Here is a 12713-nt window from a genome sequence, read left to right as displayed (position 1 = left end):
AGAATTATACACGAAAATGTTCACATGTTGAGTTTTTTTATATTAGAAATTTCCTGCGGGAAAGCTCCCGGATCCTACTCGACTGGAGCAGAGGAGTATTCCAAACCTCTGGAAGAATTACCCCGACAGCAGACAACCCCTAAATCCGCTCATGCCAAAATACAACATTTATATGAATTAAAAAGACATACATACATACTAAAGAAACAATTCAATATGGCACATCAAAATATAAACTAAAGAAACTAATATATATTCATTGTCAGTAAAATAGTTTACATTGATCGAGCACCTGGTGTGATAACCACAGTTTTCCATGTCACCTCTCTTTATGAAATCCTGGCTAAACGAACTAATATATGTTGCCAGTAAAATAGTTTAGAATGATCAAGTCCATGGTGTGATAACCATATTATTTCATGTCACGGATCCCCGTCCCCAATATTACGAAATCGTCGCTACGTGCCTGGTGTTCTTATCGTTAATCTACATGGAATTCTCTGCATTTTCAAACACGATTAAGACAATTAGTCTTGGAAAACAGAATTCGAAAATTCGCTTTTGTTCAAGTGTTATCATGTGTACAAAAAAGGACCTAAAAAGTAGCCCCCATATTCTTGATTTGTACAGGATTGATTGCATTAATGAACTCATCAGGAATAATTACTCTATATATTATCAAAAACAGGATTCTGAAATTCGGCTTGGTTCAAGAGCTATCGTGTAAACTAAGGGGCGTGGCCTCCATATTCTTAATATGCACGAAATCAAATCCATTTTTCAAACAAGACCGAAACAATTAATCTGGTTATCTATTCAAAACAGAACTCGAAAATTAGTTTCTGTACAAGAGTTACAATGAGCACTGAAAGACGTAAAAATGTGACCCCCATATTCTTGATTTCCACGGGATTTACGACCTCGCCAGGAGTAATTGTTCGGACTATCTATTACCAAAAACAGAATTCAGAAATTCGACTTCATTACAAAGCTATCGTGTAGACTAAGGGGCGAAAAGAAGTGCCTCCCATATCCTTAATCTGCACTGAAGTGGTTTCATTTTCAAACACGACCCAAATAGTGTAGCAATCTACTCCAAGAGACATAATCCAAAAATTCGCTTTCTGTTCAACAGTTATTGTGCGGAGCATCGGACGGATGGCGAACGTACTAATAGCATCGTAATAACAGTGGCTGCTCTAGAAGGTAGGCACGGGCATACTAAAAAATTTTGAAAAATATATAAACGCTAAAAGATACAATAAAGAGTAAATATATTTTCCACTATTTATATTAATGGTAGATAATTATTTAACAAACTTCAATAATCAATCAAATGTGTATACGCATACATAAGCGAGGAAGCGAGCCTACCCAAAATTAAAATCCTAAAACCGCCCCTGCGTAATAAATAGTCTTACGAACTAATGCTCTACCTTTTTAAAGAAAAGTAATATTATAGAATGTACGAAACTAATATACCAAGTTGTACTTAGCACGTGATAAAACGTTTTAAAAAAAATCCTGTGTTAAGTTTGATCCTGCGCACCTCACTCAAGAAAATTCTGAATCCCTCACAGCTGTAGACAGTAGTGTTAGTTTTCAGAATGCTCAATCTTTTTTCTCTTTCTGTTATTTCTTCGTGTGATGCTCAAATTTCAATTGACAAATCTTGGAATATTACCATATTGCCAATAGATGGTACCATATTTGCTACGTAACAGTCAATAGATCTTTGCAGAGCATGTAGAAGTATTTGAAATTTATTTAAAGCAAATATTAATCACTAATATTACTGCCACAAAGCATAGTACATATTTCTCTATTTGAACGCAAATTTAAACATAAATATTAAAACATATTTTAGCTATCACAGGTTAAAAAATTGTTCTCGTGGTGAATGATAAATCAGAGCGCCGCGCGCGGAGCAGATATCCAGCTTTCAAAAGCTAGTGGTTATACTACTTTTTGTAAACGTGAAGTAGTTTCACGTTATGAGAAAGATTAAAGAAAGTGAATTATTAAGTGCAAAATATAAATTCCCTTTTTTCTCTTTAGCTTAATTCATGCATATTAAGATTTTTTTAAACTTACTTTTTGGCAATAGTATGAAGAAGCCACTTTTCTAAATACAACTAATTCCATTCTACATGTAGTAAGATTTATAGGGTGATGCAAAAATCCGAGTACATTCTTGTAACGTCAAGTTTGCTTTATGAAACGTAACGTAACCATATATTCGGTATGTGTAATAGAGTGCGGGGTCGCATTAAACAAGGTGTGGAATCATTACAGCGGTTATTTTAAAATCCTCAACTTTGGTTTAAGGTCCAAAATGGGACTCAACAATATACATTTTTGAGGTAGGCCTAGGTCTTTTCCAAAATATCAAATGTGCAGTTATTTCGAAGCTAATATGCCTGTAAAAGTAACGAATACATTTCGATTGGATGTGTTTAATAAGCTCGGCCTATTGGTGGATACAGTGACAATCCTTTCTGTAAATCTACAGAGGAACAGGCGTCCACAATGCGTTTGAGATGATTTTCCCTGGATTACATGGGATTTCAAGTGTTCTCAGAGACATTAAGGGGTATACAATCTAGGATCAGCAGCTACCATTCTTATTTATTCCGTGACCAGCGAACTGCTGATCAGAAATCCTCGCATCCACAGTAGAGTACATTGTAAAAGTTCTCCCCTTTGAAGGGGTAGATAAAGCTAGGTAGCGTAAATCAGAGTCCGAAATCGACTCCCACTACTGGCTGATTTATAATATCCTCCAATAACAACAGTACTTACTGAAACACTGCCTTGTCTTTACCACACGTTTCTCTATTTGTGAGGTAAAAATTAGGTGGCCCAAGACCGTGCGGTCGTGGACAGGACAGGGGCGTCATTTCAGACTTCGCTTGGGGGGGGGGGGCGAAGACAAGAGTACCACCGACATAAGACTTTCACGTTTTGTACTAGTATATTAGTAGACAATCGATTAAAGTATATTTATTCCTCAAACTCTTGGGGAGGGGCAATTGCCCCTCCTGCCCTCCCTAAATGACGCCCCTGGGACAGGATCTCTAGAGCCCCGAAGCAGTCTAAGTCAGTGTTGCCACAGTCCTATCTCTGGAGCGGGCTGAAAAATAGTACCAAATTGGAACAAAAAGGGCTGAATTCATTATTTTATACCAGTGTAATACATGGCTCTATAACACGAAACTAAAAGAGGTAAAGTTCTAGAACATTCTCCCCCTCCCCCCTCTCCCAAGAGTACAAATCAAGAAACTACATTTTTAACAAATTACTTTTCAAAGACATCCAGAAAGTAGGGGCAGAAAAACCGTGGAAGTAAATGAAACTTTTTTCACATGCAGGAAATATAACAGAGGCCGCAAATTAAAAGGGAAAACGCAGTGGCGGATCTAGAAGATAAAAACGGGGGCCAGGCAGAACCCAGGCTATGATAAGTAGTTATATCATGAGTTTGCTATAAACTTTCAAATATATATGTATATATAATAGCTTAAATTATTTTTGTCACCTAAAAAAGTGGGGGGCTCCAGGTTAGAACCGCCACTGGGAAAATGGTTATCATCTTTGGTATGTATTGTAAGAAAATCAAACGCGCCTTATTTCAAAATGAACTAAACCAAAACGGCATTCTGGCCATATATAAAATATATATATATAAAACGAGGAACAAATCAATCATCTCTGAGTTCGTGTGTAAACAGTACGTTAACATAAAATAATAAAATATGATTATCTGCCTTATTCTCGCTTATTTCACGACCGAAGGAGGACAATAGACTGTAAGGAAAATATAAGGTAAGTAAACTGACATTTGTAGAAAATGTGAAACCGGTCCAGCGTCCTAGAAACTTCCCTGAAAGACATCACAACACATTATTATTAATTTTAAGTCACAATGGTATGAGTAACGTGAGATGTAGGAAAGTCTTACTGACACTTTTGAAAATGTGACAAGTATATGTTAAATTGTGCTGAATTGAGTAGAATTGTACCAACTTTTTCACTAAAAGGGCTGAAAATGCCAGCGTGATACCAACGAGTCGATGAACGACCAAAAAAGGGCTGAATTTGGTACAATTGTACCAAGTGTGGCAACACTGGTCTAAGTAGAGTGGCGTAGGAAACCCCAATGCTCCGAAGCAAGCAGCGATGGGGATAAAAGTCTCAGAGCACCGAAACAAGCTAAGCAACTGAGCTTGGGATCCTGACAGAGCTCCGAGCAAGCTAAACCAGGTGAAAGGGAAGCCAAGAGTCCCGCAGCAGGGTTTTCTTCTAAAGCTCCAGGCAAGCTAGAGGATGGGGGTAAAGACCAATTGAAGACAGATGACTATTGGTCGAATTTGCTTCATCGGCGGTGGCGCTGCTGCTCCCATGTCATCATGTGACTTGTAGGTGGTGCTGGCGGCCGTTCGTCTGCTTCTTGTAGTAATTCAAAGTGAGGTGTAGTACTTCAACGTTGATGTTCACAAACAGGAGCAGGTGTGATTGTTTACAAACACTAGTACGTGGAACATTACAATATGCAGACGCACATCTCCTGGTAAAACAATGAGAATCCAGCCTTGGACCTTGACAAGAGAGGCAAACGCATACGTAGAGAGCAAGATACTGGCTGTTATCTAATGTTTCGTCGGTAAACATGAGAAATAGTCTCTGCTGACCCTGTGGTCTGGTCCCTAATCTATCTCTCTTGACGGGGAGGGGGAGATACTGTTGTTAGAAACGTGATGTATATTTTAAGGGTTGATCTTGCAACTTGCATGATGCTGTTTGCACCCACCAACTACACCGGAGTCAAGCCTCGGTCAACGCTGATGGTAGATTCTTCATATCCTATATGACGCTTAAGAGGCTTCATCCCGGCGAAATTAAAATACCGCTAATTTTACAGTAATTAAGTGATATCTCCCAATAGATAAAAGATAATTGAAATGTGGAACAAGAGCGCCCTAGAAAATATTATTTTGCGTGAGGTACCGTTATCACAAGTCATCTAGTGGCTTTCTGTTTTCAGCCGTTTAGAAACGCGAAAATAAATGCCGATTTTCATAATGGCTCGAAATCGAAAGCAGATAAGTGAGTCGTGATAACAGTATCTCATGTAAAATAATATTGTCTAGGGCGCTCTTGTTCCACATTTCGATTATCTTTTATCTATTGGGAGACATCACTTAATTACTGTAAAATTAGCGGTATTTTCATTTCGCCGGGATGAAGCCTCTCAAGGACACAAGTTAAGTAAAACTCAAACAAGAAAAGGCCCCATTTCCTCAAGTAATTTAGAAATTACGAAAGTATAACCTAGGACTTTCCCTCACTTTGGACACCTAATTAGATATTCTCACTTCAACTTTGTTTTCTTGGCTGAGTGGTTACGAACAACGAAGGGGAGAGAAAAAGAATTCGTACTCAGAAAGGCTTAACACTATAAATACATTTCGTTGTGTCTGTTTTTTTTTTCTTTAATAAGGTTAGTAAAATATAAAACAAACACATCGGCAGAGGAAAGATAGTAATCCTTTTTATAGAATTCAATCTCGATATATCAGTTTCCAATTCCAGTGCAATTACCTCTTTTTATCTTTATTTCTTCATTTTTCTTCTATATCCCTTAAAAATATTTTTTTAAAATTATCTCCACCTTCAATGATAAGGAAGTTGTTTGTGACAAAGACAAGACTAGTTTTCATATCAAAATTGTGATAAATAACTAAATGGAAAAGGTGTTCCCTACTGTTCGAGAATTGAGTTCTTGTATTTGACAACAATCAAGCAATTCATACGGGAATTTGTTTGACCATTTGCTTTAGCACTGTCCATGTGACCTTAACCTAATGCGACCTCAACATGATTTATGAATGTAGTATTCAAATAAAAGGGCTGCTTAGTTAATTTAATTACCATCATCATAAAGTTAGTTTCCAACTAGAAATATTTATTTTAAATAATATAGTTTTGACAGATTTTGGCGCCCCTCCAACCTTGCCGCCTTGTGCAAATGCACATGTTGCACATATGGTAGAGTCGGCCCTGTATATTACTTCTTCCAATGAAGACATTTGTGACATGTCTATTCAAATACAATACTAAGTTTCTGCAATGGATTGTATGGATATAATTTATAACGAGAATTCCCTTGACTCTGTTTCTACAGCTATTGATTTAGAAAGGATACAAAGGTACGGCTATCGAAAGAATAATACATGTTTTGTCACCAAACAATTAGATACACCTCGAAATTATTTATTTTCTTTTCTAGGTTTTTTACCCATAGTGCATTAAAGCACTAATGGACCTCTTACCGTTAAGATTCGTATCATACGCCATTACTAGAAGTAATTCCATTTTAAAAACGTAGCATTACATGATATTACCACGTGTATAGCTCTATCCACACGCAAGTATAACGTACCGAAAGAGGTCAAAAGAGACAAAAGAATATTGTTTACTTCAAAGTTCTCAAAACAAAAGGAGACAGTATCAGGAGGTAGAAATTGTTTCATTACGTATAGCTGCAAACTTAAATTATAAACAGCTTCGTACAAATCAAAATATCAGGTTTTAAGGTGAGTTGCCATCTGCATTGAATTAGTGCTTGGAGTTTCAATATCTTTCTCTTATGACGACATATATTTTAAATACGCTCGACCCTGGCCATAGGAGCTAAATACAGGATTCTGATTGGTCGATGGTATCCGTTTCTCGCCACGTAGCATATATATGTAGCACAAATCAAACATCACCTGCTGTCGGTCGTCGGGGCAGAGCATGCTACCGCACTTGCTAGTAATAAAAAATGCTTTTGGCGTGGGTTCAAGCTAGTGGTGGGCACAAAAACCGTTTTTTAAGTTTTCGATTTTTAGGAAAACCGGTTCGGTTTTTCACCGGATTTGGTTTTCTTCAAAACTGGTTCCGGTTCAAAACCGGTTCTTTTTCTATATGTGACCAAAATTGTGTTTCGTTGTTCTCCGGAAACCGATTCCGTGTCCACAGAAATAGTTTTATGTGTTTTCCAAACGTGAAAACCGAATTCGGTTTCTGGAGAAAACCGAATCGGGTTTCGTTGAAAAACCGAACCGGTTTTGGAGAAAACCGAAATGGTTTTCCGGGTTTCGGTTTTTCTTGAAACCGGTTCGGTTTTATCACCGGTATTGCTCATCCGTAGTTCAAACCCGGCCCAAGGAAAGTTTTTTTTTATTTTTTTTTAAATTTTCATAACACTTTTATCATTAAAATAAAATAAAAATAATACTTATTTGCCCTTCTAGCTAATATATAATGTATAAGAAGTGATTTACTTACGTTACGAAACTCAGCTGAGCGAGTGAAGGGGGTTAGAAGCCCCGCAGGGCTTGTTTTGTCCCACCTTGACATCAATGATAATAGCACGTGACATTACGTCACACTTGGGTGATGCAACTTCGATGTAAATATGGCCTCACTCGCTTCCTTGTGACCAACTTAAACAGTTAGCTAGAGTAGCGCGTGGAAAAAAATAGATGTTTTACATGTTCATGTAGGTACAGATTTAGATCCTAGTTACTTGTATCCAACTAACATGTAAGTAATATTATTAATAATTATTTTATATTAGTAAATTCAATGTAGAAAATTAATCAAAATGATTGGGTTGTGATGAAAAATGGCGCTCGGTCGCTAGTCGTTATTGAAATTTCAAGAAAACTAGTCAACTGTGCTCTGCCATTGCAGTATGAACAACTAGGCACTAGGTATGTTTTGAAAACTGGAAAACAAAATATTTTTTATGCAACTGACAAGAATGAAAACTATATACACAATCAGTGGTGTATTTAAGGGAGCTTTTGGCTTAAGCCCCACCGTCGAAATTTTATTTACTATTTTAAAGTAAATGAAATATCTTGCAGAATTTTCACATTTCCAGGAATAAAGTTGGCAAAGTCCCCCCTCCCCCGAAACAAAATCATAAATACGACACTGTATACAACTATAACGTTTCAAAAGAATTTAACAGGTCAAGAGAAACAACGTTCTGAAAACAAAGTTGGACTGTATTGTATCCTCAGGATCAACAGGCTTCATTAAATATTGCAAATTTAAATTATCAACAAAATTTCGTACAAAGCAAAATAAAAGATTTTCAGGTGAGTTGCTATTTGCACTGAGCTAGTGCTAACATGAGTTTAATCATACACACAGAGAGAATATTTAAATCATCAGAAGTGATAAAAATGTATCTCTGTAGTTGCAGGAACGTACAAGTCGACAGTAGGTGTTAGGTAATTTTACACATGTCTAAATATTGGTAGAACCAGGACTATTTCCTAATTCCCTTCTTCCCCCCCCCCCTAAAAATTAATGTAATTTGAAATATGATTCTATTTACTGAATATGTAAGTACGGTTGTCAATGTTTATATGTTTTAATGCGGAAAGAGTGTGTTTGTTCCTGTTAGGAACATACACACTACAATCTACTCGTTTACAGTGTACAGGCTGACACATAATTATGAATATGATGTTTGACTGACTGTAATTTCGATATGGCAACACTGTGCAGCCTGAGAATAGGGATAACGGTTACTGGACTTAGAATCGTTAGTGTATGTCAGACAGGATGGCGGAACGGTTTTCTTTGGAACAGCGTGAGCGTTTGCATTTTGCAACAAGTAATGACGCGGAGGTGACACGAAGATTGGTTTTCCGATTGGGCACCATCTGAGTTTTTCTTAAGGGATGATTTAAAGCACAAAGTGCTTCAACATCACATACGCAAGTTGGCCGTACTACGGGAAGCTATCACACAGAAAGAGTTCCACAAGATACGAGTACGGGTCAGTCAAGTTGCTTCTGACAACGTTACTCTTCGCCTCCATGCATGTGATCGTTTGTATGGTGAATTGATGGACCACACCATGAACATAGATTAAAATTCTTGTAAGGAAATGTATGAGGATAATGTGTTTATGTTCAAGTTATGTTGCTAGTTTCTTTACCGCAGTCTTTGAAACAACATCAGGATGTTTCAAAACAACATCGACAACGTTTGAGAGGTGATTTCTGACACCAGGATAAGCCAAAAAGTATAGACAAACCTAGGTGAACAAATGCTTCCTTCCGGAGTTATAGGCTGCCAAAAACATTTTCAAAAAATTGAACTTTAAAGTTCCATAGTTCCAAAAGTATGGGACCTACCTTAGTCTGGTCAAGACTTCACTTCGGTACTAATATGTGGCTTATCCAAAAATCCATGTTTCAGAATCCTTAGGTACTCAAGCAACAATTTTTATGGAGGGAGTTTGGCTACAGATATATAAATTGAAATACTCTCCAACTACATCTATAAAAATTGTTGCGGAAGTAACGCAGGATTCTGAAACATGGATATTTGGATAGATTACATACTAGTTCCTAAATGAAGTCTTGATCCGACTACGTCAGGTCCGATAGTTTTGGAGCTATGAACCTTTAAATTTCATTTTTTTTCTTCATGTTTTCAGCAGCATATAACTCCGAAAGAAAGGATTTGTGCACCCAGGTTGGTCTATACTTTTTGTCTTATCTTGGTGTCAGGAATCGCCTCCCAAACGTTGTCGGTATTGTTTTGAAACAACCTGTATATAATTATGAGCCACCCTGTATTTTGCTACATATACAGTTCATAAATAAATAGATAATTTCTTCCAGGAAATTATTTTTATCAATAATTATTTGCAAAAAGCATATTTTTTTCGGCTCAATGTGATACATCGTTATTGGAATAAGCAATAAAGTATTATCTCAAAAGTTGCGTTGTCACATTATGTTACTGTTTATGTTATGTTAGTACGTTACTGTTTATGTCTCTAGGGTGCATCTATTCATGATCAATTAATATATGGTAGTATTGAATGAAAAATCTAAAGTGTAATTGAATCTCGCTTTAGGCTATGTAAAGCTAACCTAATAGTGTAATTTAACCTTAAAATATACAGCATATTTTTATTCTGTTTCCAGAATGTCAAGAATGCATGGACTCATCATCACTTTCCTTGTCTGTATGGTGATGTGTGGTACTCCAAATTCAATGAACATAAGAAATGCTCGAAGCCATCTTGAATTTACGAGTCTAACAAATATGATTGCTGAAGTGTGTCTCAAGTATTTTACTGATGAAAATTGCATATCTGTGGTGACTGACGACCGAAAATTCCTCAGACATGTTGCAGAAAAATTGCAGATTGATGTGCTTCATCCGAATATTTATTACTTAGTAAATGGGTCAATTCCAGAACTGGATACTCAATATAGAAATACCCATCCCCAAATCATGTTCAGCACATGTCCTTTTATTTGAGGACAACACAAGACTACTCGAATATATTAAATATTTACATTACAACGCATATCCGTTTTTGTCACAGAAATATCTTGTGGTAACTGTTATTAATATCAACAATGCTGAAGAACTGTTCCAAGTTATAGCACACGTTCCATTTTTGGTTGCAGCAGAATCAAAAGAAGCAAGTATCGACAGTGCAGAGTTTACTATAACCCAGTATCCTTGTGCTTATGACGTACAAAGAGAAAAGAAGCTCCTGGATATTTGGAATGGTGTTAAATTTGTTGAAAATAAATATCTCTTTCCACTAAAATGTAAGAAGCTAAATGGAGCAACGTTGAAAATTACCACATACAATTTTCCACCTTATACAATATACAATGGCGCTCCGAGTATTGAGACTGCTGACGGAATGGACGTAAGAATTCTCCGTCAATTGGCACAGATTTATGAATTTACTCCATCATTTACTTCGGTTCAGCTGAAAGTAAAGTATGGGTCAATGTATCCTAATGGAACGTTCTATGGTATGAAGGGAGATCTTTACTACGACAAAGCAGATATCGCGATGGGAGGAATCATGATTGTATTCCATGAGCCGATGCCTTGGTCTTTACTCATGCCATATTACTTGGATTGTTATTCCGCGATCGTTCCCAACCCAAAAGCACTACCGTACTGGATGGTAATAATCTTGCCATTAACTACTTCAGTTTGGGTCTGTTTCATAATTACCGTCATTTTGGGATCAGTGTTGCAGTACATAGTGGACGTTGCTTCAAATAGGTTTCTTGATGAATCCATTATTGATCCACATCGGCCTTTATATGTGCGACTCTTGCGTGTGATTAGTATTTGCTGCCAAGTTCCATTAGCTACTCTCCCAAAAGGCATTGCCATGAGAATCATCGTAGCTTCATGGTGGATTATGAGCATTTTGATTTCAACTTTTTACTCAACGAAACTACACGTCCTCTTCTATTTCCCCCCTGAAACTAGAGCTCTTAAAACGTTAAAAGATTTGAATGAAAGTGACTTGAAAATTGGTACGACTACATTGCGTTTTGCAAAGTTATCGATTATTCCTTTCCCTCCAGAAGCTTTTAAGCTACTTCCGTATAAAGAAATCATTAAAGGCGTTGCCAAAGGTAACCTAGCTTATTTTAATAAAAAACGTCACTTGGAGTACCTTGTGAACACTAGATTTCTAGATATCTTTGGACAACCTACAATGTCAATATTGAGTGAATGTGCCACTACAAACCCTATATCTCTAACTGTAAGATTAAACTCAGCATTAAAACCAAACATGGATCGCGTTATAAGAAGGTTGTCAGAGTCTGGGCTCATTGAGTTATGGTATAGAGAAATTCTTAGGAGTTTAAATAAACGAGAGGATCATGAAGGGGATGATGATGAAGACAAGGAATTGATAGTCCTTTCTCTTCGACATTTACAAGGAGCTTTTATCCTTATGTTTTGTGGAGTGATGACTTCGGTTATATCATTTTTGATAGAGCTAGCAAAACACGCTACAGAACATAGACATACTAAACGAAAAAGGTATTAAAGCAGTGTTGCCAGAGCTATTGATTTTGCAGGAGATCTGCTTTTTCTACGTTCTACTGATCTACTGTGAAAGAAAATGAAAAGTGAACAATCTCCTGCTTTTTTCTAACTTTGAGAAATTAAAGAAATATATTATTATTAGTGAATTTTCATTTTTTTTTACATAAAAAGAGGAAATTTCTCTGTATCCGTACACAAAGCTCTGCAGCGCAAATAGTTATAGAGTTTTGATGTATATAATATGAATAAAAGGATACAACTGTACGTCATCTTCTATATGGATGATGGTTGGCTATCTTTATGACTTACTGTAAGATTTACGAGTAAGTGTTGTTTAGATTGGGACTTGCGTTTGAAGCAGGGTAAAAGTGAGGGGTATGCTGGGGGGACGTTGTTACCCCACTTCCAAAAATATCTATGGCGTCCCCCACTTCCTAAAAAAATACAGTAAATAAACAAAGGCAAGGAGGACGGCCTACGGCCTATCATGCGTCACCCTACTATTTCAAAACCACCTTTACCCATGGTTGAAAGAGTAGCTTAGATCACTTCTCCACGATCATCAGCTCTTATTTTGAAGTAATTAAAATTCAAATTTATGTTTTGTATGTATTGTTTTATTTTGAAATTAAAGTAATAATGAATTCTGGGCCTCTTGTTTTGACCGCTGTCCCCTTAATAATGACAATTTTTTTGGTCTCACTGGATTTATACTCAAATGCCGCCACTTCATGTGTCTACTGCTTTCTCCTGTTTTTTTATGTTCGAATCTTCTGCTTTTCCAACTAATCGGTCTGGCAACACTGTATTAAAGT

General features: G+C 36.8%; 1 protein-coding gene across 1 annotated transcript; it reads left to right on the top strand.

Annotated features, from left to right (window-relative positions):
- Positions 1-10264: 10264 nt before the first annotated feature.
- LOC145685648 (putative glutamate receptor) lies at positions 10265-11899 on the top strand. The gene has a single exon (XM_081758039.1). It carries the CDS (start codon positions 10265-10267, stop codon positions 11897-11899), a length of 1635 nt encoding a protein of 544 aa, XP_081614165.1.
- Positions 11900-12713: the final 814 nt, after the last annotated feature.

This window comes from Thermobia domestica, chromosome 5, assembly GCF_964235325.1.
Source record: "Thermobia domestica chromosome 5, izTheDome1.hap1.1, whole genome shotgun sequence".
Classification (NCBI taxonomy): domain Eukaryota; kingdom Metazoa; phylum Arthropoda; class Insecta; order Zygentoma; family Lepismatidae; genus Thermobia; species Thermobia domestica.
Note: the sequence above shows the minus strand (reverse complement) of the source record. Positions and strands in the feature narration are given on the sequence as shown.

Coding starts and splice junctions, on each gene's coding strand:
- LOC145685648 (XM_081758039.1), top strand. CDS start 10,265: ATGGGTCAATTCCAGAACTGGATACTCAATATAGAAATACCCATCCCC.